The sequence below is a fragment of the Symphalangus syndactylus genome, chromosome 12 (genome assembly GCF_028878055.3).
Source record: "Symphalangus syndactylus isolate Jambi chromosome 12, NHGRI_mSymSyn1-v2.1_pri, whole genome shotgun sequence".
Lineage (NCBI taxonomy): Eukaryota > Metazoa > Chordata > Mammalia > Primates > Hylobatidae > Symphalangus > Symphalangus syndactylus.
In genome coordinates, this window is record NC_072441.2 from 63,039,038 (window position 1) to 63,062,241 (window position 23,204).

The 23,204-nt window shown below is 43.2% G+C and overlaps 1 protein-coding gene and 1 long non-coding RNA gene across 3 annotated transcripts; one reads left to right on the forward strand and one right to left on the reverse strand.

Annotated features, from left to right (window-relative positions):
- Positions 1–802: 802 nt before the first annotated feature.
- LAMTOR5 (late endosomal/lysosomal adaptor, MAPK and MTOR activator 5) lies at positions 803–7,729 on the reverse strand. 2 transcript variants are annotated; one of them, XR_010117377.1, is made up of 5 exons: positions 7,388–7,683; positions 6,108–6,169; positions 4,205–4,280; positions 3,693–3,810; positions 1,109–1,133 (listed from the first exon to the last, which is right to left on the reverse strand). XR_010117377.1 is itself a non-coding variant. In XM_063624586.1 (4 exons), exons 1-4 carry the CDS (start codon positions 7,666–7,668, stop codon positions 1,073–1,075), a joined length of 522 nt encoding a protein of 173 aa, XP_063480656.1. In that variant the 5' UTR covers positions 7,669–7,729; the 3' UTR covers positions 803–1,072. The 2 variants fall into 2 exon arrangements, 1 of the variants encoding a protein (XP_063480656.1); XM_063624586.1 differs by lacking the exon at positions 4,205–4,280 and having other exon boundaries at positions 803–1,133; positions 7,388–7,729.
- Positions 7,623–18,255, forward strand: LOC134733817 (uncharacterized). The gene is made up of 3 exons (XR_010117378.1): positions 7,623–7,758; positions 17,435–17,584; positions 18,198–18,255. It is a non-coding gene; the product is annotated as an uncharacterized lncRNA (long non-coding RNA).
- Positions 18,256–23,204: the final 4,949 nt, after the last annotated feature.

Consider the following 23,204-nt stretch of genomic DNA (forward strand, 5'->3'; position numbering starts at 1 on the left):
GAACAACATTCAAAGGTCAGCTTACACATGAAATTTCTTTCACCTCTGCCACCCCTGAGACAGTGAGACAAACCCTCCTTTTCAGACTACTCAATGTGAAGATGACAAATATAAAGACCTTTATAATGATCCACTTCTACTTAATGAATATTGAATATATTTTATCTTCCTTATAGTTTTAATAACATTTTCTCTAGATTACTTTACTGTAAGAATATAGTATATAATACATAAAACAGCCTGGCGTGGTGGCTCATTGCCTGTAATCCCAGCACTTTGGGAGGCCGAGGCGGGTGGATCACGAGGTCAGGAGATTGAGACGATCCTGGCCAACATGGCGAAACCCCGTCTCTACTAAAAATACAAAAATCAGCCGGGTGTGGTGTTGTGCGCCTGCAGTCCCAGCTACTCTGGAGGTTGAGGCAGGAGAATCGCTTGAACCCGGGAGGCGGAGCTTGCAGTGAGCCGAGATCACACTACTGCACTCCAGCCTGGTGACACAGCAGGACTCTGTCTACCAAAAAAAAACAAAAAACAAAAAACAAAAAAACAAAAAAAAGAAGACATAAAACATAGAAAACTAGTGTTACTGTTTAAGTCAGTAGGCTACTGAGGGGTCAAAAGTTGTATGTAGATTTCTGACTGCATAGCGGTGGGATCCATGGACGTACCTGTGAGAATATAGGTATTTCAGGAAGCTTCTTAAACAAAAGTAATTTAGAACAAAGACCTTTAAAAAAAATTACAATTTGATAACTGAACAAAAAGAACATTTGGTTAAGTTTAAAGAATCTAGAAAAGATCCATTTTCCTCCAAACAGATTTATTGAATATAGCAAAATTCTATATACAAAGTGACCTGGACCTGCTGCTTCAAAACATGATCCTTTCTTACTATCTTGATACGGTCCATAGAGCATTAGAAAGCAATTGACTCTTAAATAAATAGAAAAGTGCCCAATGCACATTAAATGAATGGCCTAACTACTGGAACTTTAGTATTTCTATAAGGTAATTAACATAGGTAGGATCCAGTTCCTATGACAGGCTGCTGAAGAACAGATATGAGGCGTCAAGAGGCCATTTTGTGCACTGCCACTGTGATGCCATCATGTTTCTGGATCATAATGTTCCTGAAATGCAAGGAAGAAAATATTCAGTAAAACGTTATCAGTGGGACTTCACTGTAAGATTAAAGATGTTGTTTGGTTTAGGATACAATATATAAAATAATGTAATTGTTTCTATGTATAAAAGCAATATTTAAACATAACAAAACATTTGGGAAATATATAAACATACAGCATATGAACATGAAATGAATCCTTAATCCTACTACAAAGACAACCACTGTTAATATTTCCCTGGTTCTTTGTTTTGGTTTTTTTAGGCACTGTTTTGCTATGTTGCCCAGGCTGGCCTCAAACTCCTGGGTTCAAGCAATCCACATAGCACCTTATATTTGTAGATGCTTAATATTTTTGGATAAATAATATCCTGGAGGTTTTTATACTGTCAAATGTTAAATTGCTAGAGCAACAGAACTACATTCAAGTTCAACAAATCAGTCTTTTGTGCCTGCTTATGCACAATTCTGTTGTTGAGAACTATAAAGGTTGAAGCAAACCTTTTTTTTTTTTTTTGAGACAGTGGCTTGCTCTGTCTGTCCTGCTTCAGCCACCTCAGTAGCTGGAACTACAAAAAAAAGACTTTCCTGGTCCTTGTTTTCTTTGCATGTATATGATACAGTCATGTGCTGCATAACAATGCTTCAGTCAACAGTGGACCCTACATATGATGGTGGTCCCGTAAGATTATAATGGAACTGAAAAATTCCTATTGCCTAGTGACCTTTTAACTGTCCCAGCGTTACACAGCACAACACACTACTCACATGTTTGTGGTAATGCTGGTGTAAACAAATTGTGCTGCTAGTCATAAAAAGTATAGCACATACAATTATGTACAGTACATAACACTTGATAATAATAAATGACTATGCTATGGTTTATGTATTTACTATACTTTTTTTCTTTTTTTTGAGATGTAGTCTTGCTCTGTTGCCCAGGCTGGAGTGCAGTGGCATGATCTCAGCTCACTGCAACCTCTGCCTCCCAGGTTCAAGCAATTCTCCTGCCTCAGCCTCCTGAGTAGCTAGGATTACAGGTGCCTGCCACCATGCCTAATTTTCGTATTTTTAGTACAGACAGGGTTTCACCGTGTTGGTTAGGCTGGTCTCGCACTCCTTACCTCAAGTGATCTGCCCGCTTTGGCCTCCCAAAGTGCTGGGATTACAAGTGTGAGCCACCATGCCTGGCCTACTTTTTATCATTATTTTAGAGTATACTACTCCTACTTATTAAGACAAGGTTAACTATAAAACAGCCTCAGACAGGTCCTTTAGGAGGTATTCCAGAAGGTATCATCATTAGAGGAGATAACAACTCCATGCACGTTACTGCCCTGGATGACCTTCCAGTGGGAGATGTGGAGGTAGAAGACAGTAATATTGATGATCCTGACCCTGTGCAGGCCTAGGCTAATGTGTGTTTCTTCTTTGTTTTTAACAAAAAAGTCTAAAAAGTGAAAAAAAAAATTTAGAAAAATAATTTTTGTACAGCTGTACAATTGTTTTAAGTGTTATTATAAAGGTCAAAAAGTTTTATTGACTCACTCAGAGCAACTTCCAGTCTTGTAAGCTCCATTCATGGTAAGTGCCCTATTCAGATATACCTTTTAAAAAATTTCTCTATACCATATTTTTACTGTATCTTCTCTATGTTTAGATACATAAATACCACTGTTATAACTGCCTACATTATTTAGGCTACAAATCTTTGTAGTCTAAGAGCAATACAGCCTAGGTGTGTAATAGGGTATACCACCTAGGTTTAAGTACGCTCTATGATGTTCATACAACAAAATTGCCTGACACATTTCTCAGAACGTATCCCCATTGTTAAGCAATGCATGACTGTATGTTTTTTCTTTTTACAAGGCTGTGATAGTAGCAGTTGTATATATATACTTTTTTTCACATATTATTCTGAGGACCATCACTTGGAATATCTTTAGTAATTTTATTACTTTAGAAGTAATTTTTATCTGGGCGCAGTGACTCATTCCTGTAATCCCAGCACTTTGGGAGGCTGAAGTGGGCAAATTACTGGAGCCCAGAAGTTCGAGACCAGCCTGGCAAACATGGTGAAACCTCATCTCTACAAAAAAATACAAAAATTAGCTGGGTGTGGTAGTGCACACCTGTAGTCTCAGCTACAACTCGGGAGGCTGAGTTGGGTGAATCACTTGAGCCTGGTGGGGTTGAGGTCACAGTGACCCATGATCACAACACTGTACTCCAGCCTGGTGACAGAGCAACACCCTGTCTCAAAAAGAAAAAAAAAAGTAATTTTTATTCTCTGATTAGTTTTCCTTTGTGCTATTTATTACTTTCTTTTTGTTGTTAAACTGATAGCTTCTGCCAATTCTGATTCTTCATTTAAATAGTATTGTGGCCTGAGAGCACATTAGCTTTAGGGATCAACTTGTCTGTTCCTGTGGTCCAAACGATTAAGAACTTTTCCCAAAGTAGTCTGAATAACGAATCATTGATGAACAAAGGGTCAGCCCCGGCCAATTTTACCAGGAATTTTTCTGAACAAAAAGGAAAGGATCTGCTGAAATCTACTCACCCATTATCTGATTCTAGACACACCACAGGAATATCAGTGGGGTCAGAGGTTAGTTTAGCTGCTTGCTGGGCTAGAACAGATATCACTCCAGCATGCTCATCTGACAGGGTCCCACGGCCTGGAAAATAGAGATGATATATGTCACCTGATTGCTCATAGAGTATTTCTGCTAGAATAAGCTAGCTGGCTGTTTTAAAATGTCAACAGAATTGTCTTTTTATTAACGTTTGTATTAGTCTGTATATATTATAGTAACTAAATCTCGGGTACAAAAGTACCTATAAATTCTAGGTACGAAAATTAATTACTAAGTGTACTTTACAATATATTTCTGCATATAAAGGCAACACAAAGTTAACTGTACCTGAAATCAAATCAGGTAATAGACATGCCACTATGGCAGAGCATATGGATGTATTATTACTATACAAAACATTTTGACCAGATCCGATGCTGACGTTTGGGCCTTGAAGGTTTCTGGAAGGAACTCATTTAGTTTTAGATTTCCATACCTGAATTTCAGTCTTTCCATTAGTGAGCCTGGCAAATGCTTCCAAAAATTTACCCTTTTTCTCCCAAATGACTGATCTGCATGTTAAACATAACTGAGTTACACAGATTACCTCTTTCAGTTACCCTTCCAGTAAAAATTCAGAGCTTTAAACATTCCTGCGTTAGGAGCAACAAGTCTTGGGTTTACTAGTTGTCACTAATTAACTGAATGCTTTACTTATTTACCTTTCCAAACTTATTTCCTCATCTGTAATTGCTACCATTTATTAAGTATTATGTCTCAGTTCTATGTAAGCATTTTATACATATTATATAACCTTAAAATATCATGATTAGGCCAGGTGTAGTGGCTCATTCCTGTAATCCCAGCACTTTGGGAGGCGGAGGTGGGTGGATCACCTGAGATAAGGAGTTCGAAACCAGCCTGGCCAACATGGTGAAAGGCTGTATCTACTAAAAATACAAAAATTATCTGGGCGTGGTGGCAGGCGCCTGTAATCCCAGCTACTCAGGAGGCTGAGGCAGGAGAATTGCTTGAACCTGGGAAGCGGAGGTTGCAGTGAGCCAAGATCGTGCCACTGCACTCTAGCCTGGGCGACAGAGCAAGACTTAGTCTCAAAAAAAAAAAAAAAAAAAAAAAAAAATGTGATTAAGAGGCCTCAGGGCCAGACAAAAATCCTAGCTTAACGACTTACTAGCTGTATGACCTCAGGCAAGTTATTTAACCTCTCTGTATCAGTTTCTTTTTTTATTTTTTGAGACAGAGTCTCGCTCTTAGTCGTCCAGGCTGGAGTGCAATGGTGCAATCTCGGCTCACTGCAACCTCTGCCTCCCAGGTTCAAGCGATTCTCCTGCCTCAGCCTCCCGAGTAGCTGGGATTACAGGCACCTGCTACCATGCCTGGCTAATTTTTTTTGCATTTTTAGTAGAGATGTGGTTTCACCATGTTGGCCAGGCTAGTCTCGAACTCCTGACCTCAGGTGATCCACCCACCTCCGCCTCCCAAAGTGCTGGGATTACAGGTGTGGGCCACCGCACCCGGCCCGTTTTTTAAATTTTAAAAACATATATATATATATATATGTTTATTTTAAAAATAAGAGATGGGGGGGTCTCACTGTGTTGCACAGGCTGGTTTTGAACTCCTGGGCTCAAGTCATCTGCCCACCTTGGCCTCCCAAAGTGCTGGGATTACAAGCGTGAGACACTGCACCTGGCCCCTCAATTTCTTTTTCTACCTCCCTGGGTTGTTATGAGAAATAAAAGAGTATATGTAAAGCACTTACAATGGTGCTTGCCACATAACAGCTCGATAAATATAATTCTATGATTATTACCATTATTAAATAACAACTCAGTGAAGAAAATAAAGCCCTAAAAGGTAGTTTTTTGGTCCACGTTCACACTACTAACAAATGAAAGAGCAAGGTGTTGAGACCAGGTATGTCCAACACTGAAATCCCATTTTACTGCCTATTCACTTCTTGTTTAGCGTAGTTGAGCTTAAAAATTGTACACCACCCACCTTGCTGGGTTGTTGTGAAAATTAAAGATAATGTATTTAGAACCTAGCAGTCTCAGCATATGGCATACATTCAATAAATAGTTAACAGCTGTCATTATCTGAAGTCCTTTCTAGACTCAATTTAAAATGATACAAATGTTATTTTTAGTAGAGACAACTATTTATTGCTATAGGACTGCAAGGAACATCTTCCTTCATAAATACCAACTGAAAAGTTTCAATTTTCTGATACTGTTATTTGGAGATAATTTCTACTCTCAAACTCAGAACTGGCAAGGTAACAGGAAATAAAAACTAGAAAATAATGGCACGCTAGGCTCCAAGTCAACATCAGATGCTATGCAATTCATCAAATAGTTGGTATGAGAGATACTTACAACCCAGATTAAGTCCTTGTGAATCTGTGCACAGGACTCCAACAATGGAGGGATTCTTCATTCTAACTCCAGGAACACAAGAGAGTTGATGTACATAATGGGAGAAAAAAGACTTAAATAAGTACAAACATACAGGTGTTCTATGTACCAGGCATTGTTTAAGTGCTTTAAATCAATGTTTCTCAATCTTTTTTCATTGTCACACCCTAAGAAAAAAATTAAGTTCTAGGGTCGGGCGCGATGGCTCATGCCAGTAATCCCAGCACTTTGGGAGGCCGAGGTGGGCGGATCACCTGAGGTCAGGAGCTCGAGACCAGCCTGACCAACATGGAGAAACCCCGTCTCTACTAAAAATACAAAATTAGCCGGGCGTGGTGGCGCATGACTGTAATCCCAGCTACTCGGGAGGCTGAGGCAAGAGAATCGCTTGAACCGGGGAGGCAGAGGTTGCAGTGAGCCGAGATCGCGCCATTGCACTCCAGCCTGGGAGACAAGAGCGAAACTCTGTCTCAAAAAAAAAAAAAAAAGAAAAAAAATTAAGTTCTAATTAATTAATTGAAATAAACCAGTTTCTCTCTGATGAGAGAAAAAAATGTGCTAAGTACTGCTGAGTTTTGGAGGGCCACAAACACTGCATGAAAAACATCTAGAATGTTTTCACTCTTGTTAAAAACGCATGTTTTAGTACTAACTCATTTAAAACAACTGTTAAAAAACTCAAGTTACCTCCTGGAGGGTAAGTGGAAGCTGAGGGACATCGGTGGGAGGCAGGTGTCTCTCTGTACCCTTTATACTTTTCCAGTTTTGAATTTTACATAGATACTGCTTGTTCGAAAAATTTAAAGAATGATTTTTTATCTACTTAAGCACCAAGTAACTGATAGGTTACACACAGGAGATACGTGTTTGTTTACACTGCAGGGCTCGACTCTGCACAACTGGCACAATCTTCCCAAAAGTCAACCCGTTTCCTAAAACTTCCGCAGAACCACCCTGACCGTAAAGACGATTTCAACAACGAGATAGGTAGTTTTGGCCCGTGGCCTGGGCCCGGGAGACTCGCTCAAGAGGGAATGTGCGGTGCCAGGCAGGATTTTAATTCTGGGTCACCCGCCCCGCCCTGCGGCCTTGGGTAGGGCTTAGCCCCCTCATCCCATGTCCCGGGGGTCGCGTGACGTCCCCGAGACGCTCTGCCCGGTACTCGCAGCTCGCGCCTTTCGTTCCGCTCAAGTTCCTCCGCCGCGACCTCAGGACAGGCCGAAGAGGCGCGCACTACTCACGTGTCTTCCAAGTGCTGCTCCAAGGTCGCCTCCATCCCACCCACCGACCACCCCGGCTCAGAACCCAGCAGCACCGCACGTCCTTCTCCACCACAGGCCTCAGTCACTTGACGCGAGCGGGGCGTGGACCGTAACGGCGCCTCCAAAGGGACAAAATTGATCACGGTGCAACGTCCGCGTTCTTTACTGGAAAACATCACTGCGCTTCCGCCGCACAGAGCCTGGCGAAGGCTTGAGCTGCCCGTGCGGTGACCGTCGAGGTGACCCGCAGCTGGCTCCATGGCGGAACCGGCCGGCACGGATTATTCCCCTCTCGGGAGAGAGGTCTGCAGCCGGGCCTCAGTGCTTCAGTTCGTGGCCTGGCATTTTGTGTCAGTGTTTTTTAACCTTTGGACCCTAGTTCAACCGACTCCGAGACCTAGGGGACACATCTTAAGTTTTACAGTAACCCAGGGGTCAGACAGGGTCTGATCTAGCCTGTGGGGCAAGTACGGGGAAGACACGGGACCTCTGGGAGGGGGTCAATAGGCTTGTAGGGGGAAAGACGCACACAGGGACTAAAGGACGAGATGGAGCAAGGTTCAACCCCCTAGCTGAGCGTTGGCAGTGTCGGGATTTTAACGAAGACATTGGTGCTTATTATGGTGAGGGGACTCAGGACAGTTTAGGGGAAGAGAGTGGCATTTGAGTCCTAACTCGTAAGGAAGACTGGGTAGGACTACTTGAAAATAACTTTTAAAAATTAATTATAAAGCTGGTAAAAACAGGAAAACACCTATGGCCCCACTGTCCAAAGATGACTTTTAACTTCTTGGAGAATATCCTTTCAGATAGTTGTCTTTGCAAATGTATACTTTTAATGGTTTTTTGTTTGCCTTTTTAAAGTAATTTTTTTGGGGGACAGGGTCTTCCTCTGTCACCCAGGCTGTAGTGCAGTAGAACGATTATAGCTCATTGCAACCCCGACTTCCAGGGTTCAAGCTATCCTCCCCTCTCAGCCTCTCGACTGGCTAGGACCACAGAATCAAGCCATCATGCCTGGCTAATTTTTACATTTTTTGTATAGATGGGGGTCTCGCTGTGTTGTCCAGGCTGGTCTTAAACTCCTTGCTTCAATAGATCCTCCCACTCCAGCCTCCCAAAATGTGATTACAGGCTGAGTCACCACGCCCAGCATGGTTTTTTTTTGTAAGCAAAATTGACATACATACTGTAGGTACAATTCTGTAGCTGGCCTTCTTTACAGAGTTTAGAATAAATGTCTTTCCATGTCAAGTTTTCACTTACATCCTTTGTAATAGTTGCAAAATATTCCATTTTATAGCTGTATCTTAATTGTGGATTAAGGTTGGAGTGCAGTGGCACTATCATGGCTTAGTCCAGCCTCAGCCTCCTAGGTTCAAGCGATCTTCCCACCTCAGCCTCCCAAGAAGCTAGGACTACAGGGACCCACCACCACACCTAGCTAATTAAAAAAAAAAACAAAAATTATAGAGATGGAGTCTCAGTGTGTAGCCCAGTCTCAAGTGACCTTCCCTCCTTGGCCTCCCAAAGTGCTGAGATTGCAGGTGAGCCACTACACTTGGACTTTTTTTTTTTTTTGCTTTTGTTTGTTTTTTGTTTTAGCTATTACAATGCTGGTTGAATATCCTCATAGCTAAATATTTGTGCAGTTTTAAAATTTCCTTATAAGTTACTAGAAATGGAATGACTGGGTTAAAGGATATGGTCATTTTTTAAGACTCTTGATACATACTTACAAATTGCCTCCCGAAAAAGTGGTGCTAATTTACATTCAAATTGGTAAGCCTCACCCCCTCTGTGGATCATTCCTTGCTCTAAGTTTCCTCCGACTCTCTCATCTCCAGCTTTTTATTTTATTTTTTTATTTTTTATTTTATTATTATTATACTTTAAGTTTTAGGGTACATGTGTACATGTAACAAACCTCCAGCTTTTTACTCACAGCCTACCTTCCAATCTGGGGCTCAGCTCCCAGATCGGAAGATACCAGATTTTGGTATTGAACCAGAGTCCAATACCCTGCACTGGCATTCAGAGTCCCTTTTTATTCTGCAGCTGTCATAGTGAAGCTTGCAGCTTCCTTGAAATTCCAGTTTGTTTATTTCTTAATTTTTTTGAGATGGAGTCTTGCTCTATTGCCCAGGCTGGAGTGCAGTGGCGCCATCTCAGCTCACTGCAACCTCTGCCTCCTGGTTCAAGTGATTCTTCTGCCTCAGCCTCCCGAGTAGCTGGGATTACAGGCATGCACCACCACACGTGGCTAATTTTTGTACTTGTAGTAGAGATGGGGTTTCACCATGTCGGCCAGGCTGGTCTCAAACTCCTGGCCTCAAGTGATCCGCCCACCTCGGCCTCCCAAAGTGCTGGGATTATAGGCATGAGCCATTGCACCCAGCCAAAATTCCAGTTTGAATGTTATAATTCAGGGGTCTTGGAATCCTGCTCTAGAGAAATTATTCATGTTAAGTTAGGAGTAACACAGTACAGGCCATATAAGTTTTAGAAAAAGCAGTTTAAAACTTAGCATTAGAAAATATAAGTACTGCCTGGTGCAATGGCATGTGCCTATAATCCCAGCTACTCAGGAGGCTGAGGCAGGAGGATCCCTTGAGCCCAGGAGTTCAAGTCCAGCCTGGGCAATATAGTCTAGTGGCCACATTAAAAAAAGTAAAACAGCCGGGTGCGGTGGCTCACGCCTGTAATCCCAGCACTCTGGGAGGCCGAGGCAGGTGGATCACGAGGTCAGGAAATCAAGACCATCCTGGCTAACACGGTGAAACCCCATCTCCACTAAAAATACAAAAAATTCTCTGGGCGTGGTGGTGGGTACCTGTAGTCCCAGCTACTGGGGAGGCTGAGGCAGAAGAATGGCGTGAGCCCGGGAGGCGGAGCTTTCAGTGAGCGGAGATCACGCCACTGCACTCCAGCCTGGGCAACACAGCGAGACTCCGTCTCAAAAAAAAAAAAAAAAGTAAAACAGGGCAGGGTGCAGTGGCTTACGCCTCTAATCCTAGCACTTTGGAAGGCCGAGGTGGGCGGATCACTTGAGGTCAGGAGTTTGAGACCAGCCTGGCCAACATGGCGAAACCCCATCTCTACTAAAAATACAAAAATTAGCTGGGTATGATGGTGTGTACCTGTAGTCCCAGCTACTCAGGAGGCTGAGGCAGGAGGATCGTTTGAACTCGGGAGGTGGAGGTTGCAGTGAGCCGAGACTGAGCCACAGCACTCCAGGCTGTGCAACAGTGTGAGACTCTGTCTCAAAAAAAAGTAAAGCAGATGAAATTAATTTTAATAACATTTTATTTATTCGAACAATATATTCAAAATATTATTATTTCAACCTGTGATTGATAAAATACTAATGAGATATTTTACATTTTTTCTCCTGTACTGTCTTCAAAATCCAGGGTATATTTTTCAGTTAGCAGCACATTTCAATTCAGACCAGCTGCATTTCAAGTGCTCAGTAGCCTCCTGTTTTTAGTGGTCACAGTATTGGCCAATGTAGCCCCAGGATATCTCAAATTATCTCAAAGCTAGATCAGTGATTAAAGGATTCTCAGGCCAGGTATGGTAGTTTTCAGGCCTGGTATGGTGGTTTACGCCTGTAATCCCAGCACTTTGGGAGGCCCAGGTGGGCGGATGGCTTGAGCCCAGGACTTTGAGACCAGCCTAGCCAACGTGGGGAGACCCTGTCTCTACAAAAGCACAAAAATTAGCTGGGCGTGCTGATGCGCACCTGTGGTCTCAAGTACTTTGTGTGAGGTGGGAGGATCACTTGAGCCCGGGAGGTCGAGGCTGCAGTGAGCTGAGATTGCACAACTGCACTCCAGCCTGGGTGACAGAATGAGACCCTGTCTCGAAAAAAAAAAGGATTCTCAGAAAGGCTGGTGATTACTTTTTCAGCTATAAGGAAGGCCTTTGAAGGGAAATCAGGTAGGAAGAGGATGATAGCTGGTTCACATGTCATTGCCACATGGGAGGTGAGAGAGCAGGCTACTCCTTACCACCCCCTTTCTCTGCCCTGCTGCTATCTTGCCCCTGTGCAGGTAGGCAATGGGAGAGGAATAGCATATATAAATTGGGCAAGTGCTAGGGGCTGGAGTGATGGTTGGAGAAAGTATCTGACCCTTAATTGTTTTCTACTTTCTTTAGCTTGTGGGGTATTTAACAATTCTTTGTTCTTAGTTTTGAGTGCCGGCAACCATTTCTGGGGTGACAGGAAAAGTTCCATGACATCCATATTAGAGCATTTGTTTCATTATATTGTAATTTTTTTATGTTTACTTTTGAAAAAGTTCATTCTTTTCTCTTTTTAATTCTTAATCTTTTTTCTTTTCTTTTTGAGGCAGGGTCTTACTCTATCACCCAGGCTGGAGTGCAGTGGCACAATCTTGGCTCACTGCAATCTCTGCCTCCTGAGCTCGTGATTCAGCCTCCCAAGTAGCTGGGACTACAGGTGTACACTACTGTGTATGGCTAATTTTTTTTGTACTTTTTGTAGAGATGGGGTTTTGCCATGTTGCCAGGCTGGTCTCGAACTCCTGCAATTTACTCTCCTTGGCCTCACAAAATGCTAGGATTACAGGCATGAGCTACAGCACCCAGCCCTTAATGTTTACTTTTCATAGACAGGAAGAGTGTCTTCATCTCTGCATCCCTAGTGCAACAGAGCATGATAAAAATTCAATAAATATTTATTGAAGAGTCTTGATGTCTTTTGGGAAAGGAAGTCTATGGTTACCTTTACTCTAAGGTAAAGAAATTTAGGTCCTGAACTTTAACCACCTTCTCCTCTTCTTTCTCCCCTCTTTCATAAATGAGCGCCTGGAAAATTAAAATGCCAGGAGGGTCCAGCAGAGAATACCCAAGCCCACGTGTCCTGATGGGAAGTGGGGGATAAGTAGAGAGGGAAACACAGACCCTGTATGCCATCTCACTGCTGCTGGCCCAGGGGACCCTAACTCCTCTTGTTGACTCATCAGAAGTAGAATCCTCCTGACAGTCTGTTTAAGAAGCACAGCTCTGGTAGAAAGGCTAGCTTTCCTCTGGGTACGGAGGGCTCTGCTACCCCAGGGCTGTCCACATTGGGCTGTGAATCACTCTTAAATGCTTAGGGTCACAGGCTTTCAGTGGAATGAGCCCTCATGTGCCACCAGGGGGCACCAAGGCCACAGAAAACCCTACTCAGAAGGTTCTGGGGTGAGGGAAAGGAATCCACGGGTTTGTGGAGCTGGCAGAGCATGGGTGAGGATAGCATTATGCTAGCTTGGTGGCCTTGAAGTCAGATGTAAATTGGGATCCTGGCTTGGCCACTGACTATCCATGGGAACTTTGAACCTCAGGGGGCTCATTTGTGAGGTGGGGGTACCATTATCTGCCTCATCAGGTTGCGGGGAGGATTATATGAGATACTTTATGTAAGAGGTGCTGGTGCATTGTGGAAGTCAATAAATAAGTTTTGTTAAATCTGAGTAAGATTTAACCTGTTTGTTTCCTCAAGTTGCTTATAATCTAGGTGAGGACACATCTGAGAGAATAACTAATAGTTCAGTGAAGGTAAGAGCCAAATGATTGGCATAGACCTCAAGTGGTGTGGCATTTACAGGAGAGGGGGATTGTGAAACAGGAATTAAAAGAAATTCAAAAATGTGTAAGCAAAAACTCAGTTGTATGTTAAAAAAAAAAAAACCAGTTCCCTCTGAGAAGGAGAAAGAGGTGGAGTCCTTTAAAAATTATCTGCCTGTTTTTCTGTCTGTGGCTAGTGAGCCTTATCTCTCCCTTTCCCAGGCATTGTGAAGACCCTGTTTCTCTAGCTGTGCAGCTGCAAGGTCACTAGACAGATAAACTCAAGCCGTAAAACATGTTTTTTCTCGAAAAGTAAGAAATAATGTAATGCATGTCTCAAATGAATAACTGTTTCTCGCTTCTGTAATATGCTTCCCCTTGCACAGATCTCCCCCCACCCCACGAAATGCTTAAAAGGTAACTTAACTCTTTATTCGGGGCTCAGTCCTTTGAATGTTAATCTGACTGGCTCGGTGCACCTAAGTAATAAATCACATATGTCCTCCTCAACCCCTCAGTCTCTCTGATTCCTAGATTATCCCGCTGCAATTGCAGGGCTAGATTTACAGCCCTGCTTTATAAAGCTATGTTAAATGAGATCAGTATATTTTATTCTTTTTATTAGACTTTTCTATAGCATAAAAATGATAAAATACAGCAAGAAAAAAAGTCACCTGAAATTCTAGTCCTAACCCTAATATGAATTTGAAGGAGCTGGGCTAGAATGGAATAGGGTAGAATTTGCATGAAGTGGAAATGGGGACAGGCCTGTCACAAGGATCACTAGATTCTTGCTGGCAAAAGCATCTTACTGCATTCATGCTGCAGCACAGGACCCGGATGCAGAACAGGTTGGGGACACAGCCCTGCCTTCTAATAGTGGACACCATCTGAGAGCCGAGGTGTAGATTCAAAGCCTAACTCCTAATAGCGATTGGTAGTAATATCATCAGCAGTTCATATACATGGAGTGACAATGGCGTGCCAGGCAATTCAAAGGGTCTCTTGGTCCTCACAGCATTTTTGAAGTAGCTAACATCACTATCCCCCTTTTACAGTTAAAAAACAAAAACAAAAACAAAAAAACACAAAACCCTGAGGCTCAGAAGATAACTATTTGCTGAAGGTCACCATGCTTGTAAGTGGTGGAGCCTGACCATTAACCTCCCCACGACACTGCTTCAATTTCTGTCACTTCATCAACCACACAACCTGAGAATTGTGAGGGGATTTAGAAGACCCAGTCCAGATCTCTTATTCTACAGAGAAGAAATCTGAGGCTCAGAGAGGGGAAGGGGCTAATCTGGACCTTTAACTTCTGATTCTTAACTTTCTTTCTGGTGTTCCAACTATGCTGTACTACAAGAGGCTGTCTTAGAGCTTTAGTTAAACCAGCTTCAGAGATACTCATTATTATGGGTTGAATTATGTCTCCCCAAAATTCGTATGTCAAAGTTCTAACCCCCAGTACCTGAGAATGCAACCATATTTGGAGATAGAACCTTTACAGAGGTAATCAGGTAAAAATGAGGTCATTAGGGTAGGCCTTAGTCCAGTATGGTGTTCTCATAAAAAGGGGAAATTTGGACACAGATGTACATAGAGGGAAGACGGTGTGAAGAGACATAAAGAACAGATAGTCATCTATAGCCAAGTCCTGGAACAGATCCTTCCCTAATAGCCCTCAGAAGGAAGCAGCTTCGTTGACACCTTGATTTTGGACTGCTACCCTCCAGCACGGTGAGACAATAAATTTATGTTGGTTAGGCCACCCAGTTTGTTATGGCAGCCCTAGGAAACCTTTGTGGATATATCTGCTCGTATACCCATAAAGTCTACAAGTCAAAAATATCACAGACTTTTGGCAGCCCTTCATTCAAGCATTGGTTGGGAGGGTCACCCTCCCCGAGGCAAAAGGATAGAGCAAATGATCTTTCCAGCTTGCTCCCAACCTTGATCTTTGGCCAAGATATTTTTCTTTCACTGGACATTGGCCAACATTGGTGTCATGATTTATTTGACTGTGACCTTCTTGAGTCTGTTTTATATCTCTGAGCTTGACCTGTAGAAGAAGCTCAATAAATGTGGGTAGAGGGGATGAATGGGAAAATCAGCTCCCAGCCATTCCATTTCAAGCCTCTTCAAGCAGAAGAGGCCCACCCGAACGACCTCATTTTCACTTGATTACTCGATCTCCAAGCAATAGGTGGGGCAGGAAGCAGGGTATGTAAGGCCTGTCAATGGATGGAAGTTGAAGTTGGACATCATCTCCTAAAGTTTAGAGCTGAGCCCAAATTCTGGAAAACACAAGCAAAATACATTTTAGATGGCTCAGGATGGGCTAAAGAAGTTCCAGTACAGGAAACTATTTTCCTGCTGCTTTATTAATTTTGCTACAGAGGATAAATGAGATGCAGACTTTCATATCCAAGTCTTCATTAGATGCCCAGTTAATGCAGCCATGACAAATGGGAATGAAGCCCTTATGAATAAAAAAAAGATCAACCCAGTATAGAAAATCGTAGACCAGAGAAATGAAAATTTAGAGGAGCTGATAAAATACCCTATCCTTAATTAGACTGTCGGCATACACATCAAATCAGCCTTAATGCCAAGATTTATTGGCCTTGGAATTGGGTAAATGAAATAAGTGCTTACCACTGAATGGAAAAGAAATTACCTGTATTAAAACCTATTTGTGATGCAGGCCTGTGCACTGAGGCTTTTAGTCAAACTCAGGCTTGCAGCTTCTTTTGCTCTGCATCCATTTCTACCCCGTGTTCCCCAGTGGGTTTCAGAGACCCTCTTTGTGGGGTAACAATATGTACCATTGTCAACTATCTCTGCTGTTGTCCTGGAAAAATCCTTCTTGGACAGTAAAATATTTTTGTCTTTATTTCACCATCTCCAGATTAGAAGGGTGTTACTGATTCTTACCTCAGAGAAGAGAATGTCATGGAAACAAAATGACCTGCTTAGAGTTCTGTGCCCCCCAGCATGGAGAGCAGAGCGCAAAGATTTCTTCCGGACTACCACATTCTCCCTTGAAATCCAAGAACTTGTCTACTATCACAACACTTTAGTACCCTCTTGTAAGCCCCTGGACAAATTCTCTGATGCCTTGATACCTCAGTTTTCCCCCACTATAAATGGGAAGATAAATTCACTAGAAACAGTACTTACCTTGCAGTGTCATTATGAGAATTTCATGAGACAATGCAATATAAAGCTCCTAACACAGTTCCCGGCACCGTTGTAAGCACTGAACAAATGAAAGCTGTTGTCATTAGGATCTCAAGAAATGACAGCTGAGGCAAATGTGGATTAGATTGCATTCAGCATTCTTAGCTGCAAGCAACAGAAGCTGACTCTGGTTTAAAGAATAGGAAAGGAAGTTCATTAAAATGACATTGGGTAGCTTGTGGAACTGGGAGAACTGGAGAGCTCAGTCTAAGTTCTAGTGACAAAGCTTCAAATCATACGTGAGGACAATGCCCCTGCCGCTCCTGTTCCTGGCATGACCCCACACACATAACTGCCAGCAGTACCAGGGCCCCTCTGCGGGAGGAACGTAATCCTGCAATCACTGCTTCCCCTGAAGCCAGATGCCTCTGCTGCTGCCCTTCCCAGCAGTGATGGAGCCTGGATCACATACCTGGCTTTGGTTGTAGAGGAGGCTGGAGAGAAAATGCTCTGCTCTCTGTAACTGTCTTGAAAGTGGCCCGCACATAGCAAAGCCATTCAAAAGCGGGTGAGCAGCATGAAAGCATCCCGAGGGATTCTTGCTTTGCATGAGAGAGAACTCTTGCTCCCAGAGTTTGAGACCAGCAGGGACATTTTCCTCATGTGTGGTTTGAAGCTTTGTCACTAGAAGCTTAGACTGAGTAGGACACCTCTGAGTGTGAATGTCCTACCTGAGTTCTCCCTCATGCAAAGCAAGAAGCCCTCTGGAGGGATTGACACCACAGCCTCTTCCATAATGTCTCCAAGCAACTTTATTGGGCAGCATTCCACTCCTTGGCAGAGGGGAGAGGTGCATTCTACCTTCTCTCCTGCATGAGCTTAGTGTAATATGGAATTTGGGAGTGTTGATCATTGTACTTTGTGCTCCTAGAGATAAGGGTCATCATAAAGCATCTCAGAGTCTCACTGTAGATCCACAGTTCCATTTCTTTATGGATCCCTTACCCTTACTTTGCCAAATTCTATGCTGATAGCAATAATAATTCCGACAGGGTTTCCTCACTCAAGGGGTTTGTGCTCTATATAGTTAATAAGCTGGAGATAATGAAAAAAAAAAACCCAACTTGAATTTTGGGTAAGAGAAACTTTTCAGACCAACGATCAATACCAATAACAGCTTCTGTGCATGACCCTGCCCGGAACTTGGGGCCTGCACTACTGTTTCCAGGAAACACATTCTTTTGAAAATTTTTTTTTTTTTTTTTATAGAGATGGGGTCTCATCTGTTGCCCAGGCTGGTCTCAAACTCCTGGCTTCAAGCAATCCTCCTGCTTCGGCCTCCCAAACTTCTGGGATTACAGATATGAGCCACCACGGCTTGCTGATGGGCACCAGATTCTCGGAGAGGACTTGAATAGGGTAGGCATCTGTCTCTCCCCATTCCTTTCAGGGACAGAGCTCTCCTGGGTGGGAGAAAGAGAGAGGGAGAGGAAGGAGGATAAATAGTGAAGCACCAAACCTCAGAATCAAGGCCTTTTTCTTTTCTTTCCTTTTTTTTTTTTTTTTTTTTGAGATGGTATTTCGCTCTTGTTGCCCAGGCTGGAGTGCAATGGCGCAATCTCGGCTCACCGCAACCTCCGCCTCCCAGGTTCAAGCGATTCTCCTGCCTCAGCCTCCCGAGTAGCTGGGATTACAGGCATGTGCCACCACACCCCACTAACTTTTTTGTATTTTTAGTAGAGAGGGGGTTTCTCCATGTTGGTCAAGCTGGTCTTGAACTCCCGACCTCAGGTGATCCGCCCATCTTGGCCTCCCAAAGTGCTGAGATTACAGGCGTGAGCCACCACACCTGGCCAGAATCAAGGCCTTTTTAAAACTTCAGTGTCTTGTCTTTAGCCTTCATGGTGCCTAGAAAAGCATCTGGCTCATAGAAGGTGTTCAGTGACTGATTGTTTCATTAGTGAAGGAATTCCCTTTGGAAATCTCATAGGAAACTTACCCTCTCCAACCCTTCACCTGTGCATTATTCCAGCTCCCAAGGAGGCAGCAGAAACCGAGGTAATCACAACGGTCAACAGCAGTGAAGGCAGCACTTTCTGATTTACTTGACTGCTATGGATGCCACCTCTCTCCATGCCTCAGTTTAATATCTGTAAGTTTGGTCAGTATCTCATTCAAGAACATTGCATTTACTCTGGTACTTAAAGATGAAAAATCAACATTTACAAAACAGATCCATTGTCAACCTAAATAACAAACAAAGAGAGTCTCTGTAAAAGAAAAGAATATTTATTTGGGAATAGAGCATTGCATAGGAATATGCCTGCCTTAGTAATGCATGTATTCAGGGAGGTAGAGGAAGACAAAGGTTTTTAACAGAAAAAAGGTGGAGGATTACATAATTGTTATGAAATAATTATCCTTGGCTATAAAGATCAATAACAAGGGTGATGCCAGTCCAAGGTTGGACAGGCAGTTGCTGGGCAGATGTCTTTGCAGAAGTCTTTTTTGTGTAAGGTTGTAATGGCTTTTGTAGGAGGTTGTGGCTTTTGCAATCTTTTGTGATAGCTTTTGTTACCAGGCATACAAGCATGAGAACGCTCTCTTCAGGGCCTTCCCTAGCTCTATTTATCAGGGATTTCTTGTTAGTGATTCCATTTTGATTCTGACAACTTTCACACATTCATAAACATTATCTCATTTAATCTCACAGTCATTCCATGACTCTATCCCCATTTTGTGAATGAAGTAACTGAGGTCTGGAGAGGTCAACTAATTGGTCAAGGTCATAGAACTTGAAAATGTTAATTGTCTTGAGTCTCTAATACTGGGGCTGACCATTCTCCCAGGCAATGTTGAGCGAGTTGGCCCAGGTGAGTCGGCTCCTCTGCAACTGTGTCTCCTCAACTAGTTTGAACAACACAGGCCTGTGAGCCAGTCCCATAAAGTGGCTAGGGGTTCCCTTCTCCCCATTTCCCCTCAGCAACAGGAGGACTTGTCCATGTGCCTTCAGACACCACGCAGTAAATAAACTGCCACATTAATTCTGGACCATCAGTATTTTGCCCCAGGAGAAAGTCAGAGGCGAGCACACTAATATCTCATTGATATTTTCAATTGCCAAAGGGGAAGTGAGATGAATCTAATCCCATCTGTCAAGGTGGAGAAGGGCTGATTCGAAAGCAGCATAGATTACTTTAAGGAGGTGACAGTTTATCACTCTCTGGACAAGGGAATATGAAATGAGGACTAACCTCCTTTATGAGTTGGTAAAAACATTGATCAGCAAAGGCAATGTCTGGGGAAATGAACAGCAAGTTCTCTGGCCCTTTTTCCACTTTTCCTTTCCCCGAGACTTTATGTTATATATATATACACTCACACAAACAGGACAGAATCCACCTCCTGTCCCTCAAGAAATAATTAACATTTGTTGAGGATTAATTATTGCCAGGCTCTGTATTCCACGTTTTATATTTACTATCCAGAAGCCTTAATTGTTAAACGAGGTAAGTGTTATTATTAGAACCTTTGTACAGATGTGGAAACTGAGGTGTATAGAGGTTGACTTGCCCGAGGTTAGCCAGCTAGTGAAGGATGAAATCAGATGCAGTCCAGCCAACCCTGGGCCTGCTGTCAGTCACATGCAGTACATGTAGATCAGTCAGCCTGGAAAGCCGCCTAGACAGCCCTGCTTCACTCCATCCTTGGTCAGCACCTTAGGGAACCCTGCTGACCCCAAAAGGATGTGCCTTTTACAGGTTGTAGAGGCTGAACCACAGCTGAGGGGCTGGAATGCCTGGGGGCCTCAGACAGGGTGTCTGGAGAGCTGAGGCTCAAGGAAGGGTGGAGGGGGTGCTGAAGCTGAAGGCCATGGGTCTTGCCAGCAAGTGGGGCTCAGTGAGCCTCTCAGTTACTTCCATGTGTGAATTTCCGGTGGAGGACAGTGACGGGCTCTGGACCTCGGAAACCAGGACATCCAGCGTGTCCAGCCACAGGCTGCCCTGGCTGCTGAGAGTCTCAGAAAATGCCACGGTCATGGGTTAGGAAGGCCTGGGGACCACAACAATGTGACTTCAAAAACCCAAGAAGGAATGTGCACACTTGAGATGCTCAGAATGCATGTGTCAGTGTTCAGTTCTGACTCTTTGCTTCAGCCAGGGACAGAAGCACCTTCTACAGTAAAGAACCACAAGAGAGGGCTTTGCTGCCAGCCTCAGCCAGGGACACATGCGGCCGAAGCAAAGGTCACTCCAGGGCTGCAGATTTCAGCCTCTGTGGCCAGAAACAAGCTTCCCAATTAATAATACTCTGGATTGGACAGAGATGGCTGCTCTGTCTCAGCCGTGTTTGCCGTTGATCCCTGTGATTGATGCTGATAACATTAAGAGTCTGTCAGGGTGATATTTCATGAATGTCTCATGTGGTGGGATGATACAGTCAGGAAATGCAATTCCCTAGCTCAGGTAGAATCGGAGATGACCCAAAGTGCTGATGGAAAGGCCCAGGCCTTTTCCAGCCTCTGGCAGAGTAGGGAAAGCGGGTGAGGTGGGGGCTTGGGAGGGGCTGGGCTGACCTGTAGCTGTAACAGGGATCTCTCATGAAGGGCTGTGAAGAGAAACAGTATGTGAGAGAGGCAAGAAGCTTTTCCCTGGGTTTCCTCATGTAGAATGATTCCATCTGTGTAGGCCATGAAGCAGTCCAGGGAATTTCACCCCAAAATATTGAAACCACCTTTGCAAAGATTGTGACAGTGAGAGAAGCCTGGCATGGCTGACTCTATCTTGCTTCCAGCCTCACAGGCTGGTTGTTCTCTCTCATTCCTGGGCATAGGCCAAGCTAATCTTGGGAGGGATTTATGGTTTAACTTTGAAGCCAGGATCATAATAGTCCCTCCCTAAAACTGACCCCTTTCTTGTTCAGGGACTGAAACTGCCTTTCTAAGACTAATGAAAGGCCACAAAATTAGGATTATGGAAGGGGCCTGAATTCTGATAAGATGTAGGCATAGCTTGCCTTCTGTCATCGTTTATTGCACTGGCACTCACAAGATTTGTAACTTCCCCAATTGGTCCCATAGATAACATCACTATTGTAGAACCTCAGATTGGTCTTTTGAGATCTTTTTCAGACTTTGGTATTCTGGTGACTGACTCCACCCAGATCCCATGACTCATGACTCAGCTGGTCCTGTGGCTCTTACCCAGAGTCTGACACAGCACCAGAGGACTGTTTTCCACACTCCTATCTATGATTTCATCCCCAACCAATCAGCACCACCCATTCCCTAGCCCACTACCCACCAAATTGATATCCATAAAAACCCTAACCTCTGAGTTCTCAGAGAAACTGATTGGAGTAATAAACTCCTGTCTTCTGTGTGGCTAGCCTTATGTTAATTAAACTCTTTCTTAGGGCAGCACTGCTGTCAGTGAATCGGCTCTATCTGTGCAGTGGGCAAGAAGGACCCACTGGGTGACTACAATATGGCACTTCAGTGTGTTGGTTATTTTAAGTTAGAGGCCTTTGATGCTGGAAGAAGCTTTACTCTGATATCTCCTTACCTACCACAAGACTGGATCTGCCAAAGAGAACACAATTGCCTTCTGTTCCCTTCCTGAAATCTCATTATCTATGGCAGAAAAGAAGACTAGGGAATGTAATACACAGTATTACACAGTAATGTAACGTACTACGCAGTATTTGCACAAAACATATAACACAGAATGTACTACACAGTATTTTCACAAAACAATATCTGTCTCTCCAAATCATTCAAATTCTAAAGAGTCATTTACAGGTTAATTTGTGTCTTCTACACCCATTCATTCTCCCTAACAATCATTTACTACTCCTCAAAAGAATCACCAACATTCTCCATCTCCCACTCCCCTATGAAGAAGGGTATGTAAGTTTCTGTCTGGATCTCATTAGATGACTGTGTGATTGTGCTTCTATGATCCCTACCCCACATGTTAAATGAATTTTGTATGCCTTTTTCTTTTATCAGTCTGCCTTTTGTTAGGGTATTTTCAGTGGACCTTCAGAAGGCAAAGGGGGAGCTTTCCTTCTTTGACCCTATAGCTATTAGACTTAATTGAGTAAGACACACAATAATGAAAGTAAATAAGAAGAAAAATATTCATCCTGCTGTCTCCAGAGTTTGAAATGTCTGCCCCAAACTTCGATTTCTGTCTACCAAAAGTTCATGCATTAATCATAAAGCTGATCTCAAAAGTGAATTTTTTTTTTTTCTTTTTTGAGAAGGAGTCTCACTCTGTTGCCTAGGCTGGAGTGCAGTGGCACAATCTCAGCTCACTGTGACCTCTGCCTCCCGGGTTCAAGCGATTCTCCTGCCTCAGCCTCCCAAGTAGCTGGGACTACAGGCACGTGCCACCAAGCCTGGCTAATTTTTATATTTTTAGTAGAGATGGGGTTTCACCGTATTGGCCAGGCTGGTCTCAAACTCCTGACCTCAAGTGATCCGCCCAGCTCTGCCTCCCCAAGTGCTGGGATTACAGGCGTGAGCCACCGCGTCTAGACGTGAAAAGTTTTTTGAATTCCCCCATTAGAAATGATCTTCACCCTGACTCCCATAACACTTTGTACATTACTGTAAAAGCATAATATTCAAACATTTACAATATACCTCCTTCAAATATAAAATGGACACATGCCGAAGACTTAGCAACTCATGAAGGAGGGAACCAATAACGTAGTTAAGCTAACTCAAAGAGCATTTTGAGGAAATGAATACTTAGGGTCATTTAAAAGGAAATGTTAAAATTTCTAGGTTAAAAATAAAACTTGCCATTGCATATATGGTCAAATGATTTTTGACAAGGGTGCCAAGACCATTCCATGGGGAAAACACAGTCTTTTCAAGAAATCGTGTTGGGAAAACTAGATATCCTTGTTCAAAAGAATGAACCCCTACCTTACCTTCCACCATATACAAAAATTAACTCAAAATGGATCAAAGACTTAAACATAAGAGCTAAAATTATAAAATTCTTAGAAGAAAACATAGGGAAAAAGG

Coding starts and splice junctions, on each gene's coding strand:
- LAMTOR5 (XM_063624586.1), bottom strand. CDS start 7,668: ATGGAGCCAGCTGCGGGTCACCTCGACGGTCACCGCACGGGCAGCTCA. Junction 6,170..7,387: donor GAGCAGCACTTGGAAGACAC/GTGAGTAGTGCG, acceptor TCCTGGAGTTAG/AATGAAGAATCCCTCCATTG. Junction 1,134..3,692: donor TGTCTAGAATCAGATAATGG/GTGAGTAGATTT, acceptor CTTGCATTTCAG/GAACATTATGATCCAGAAAC.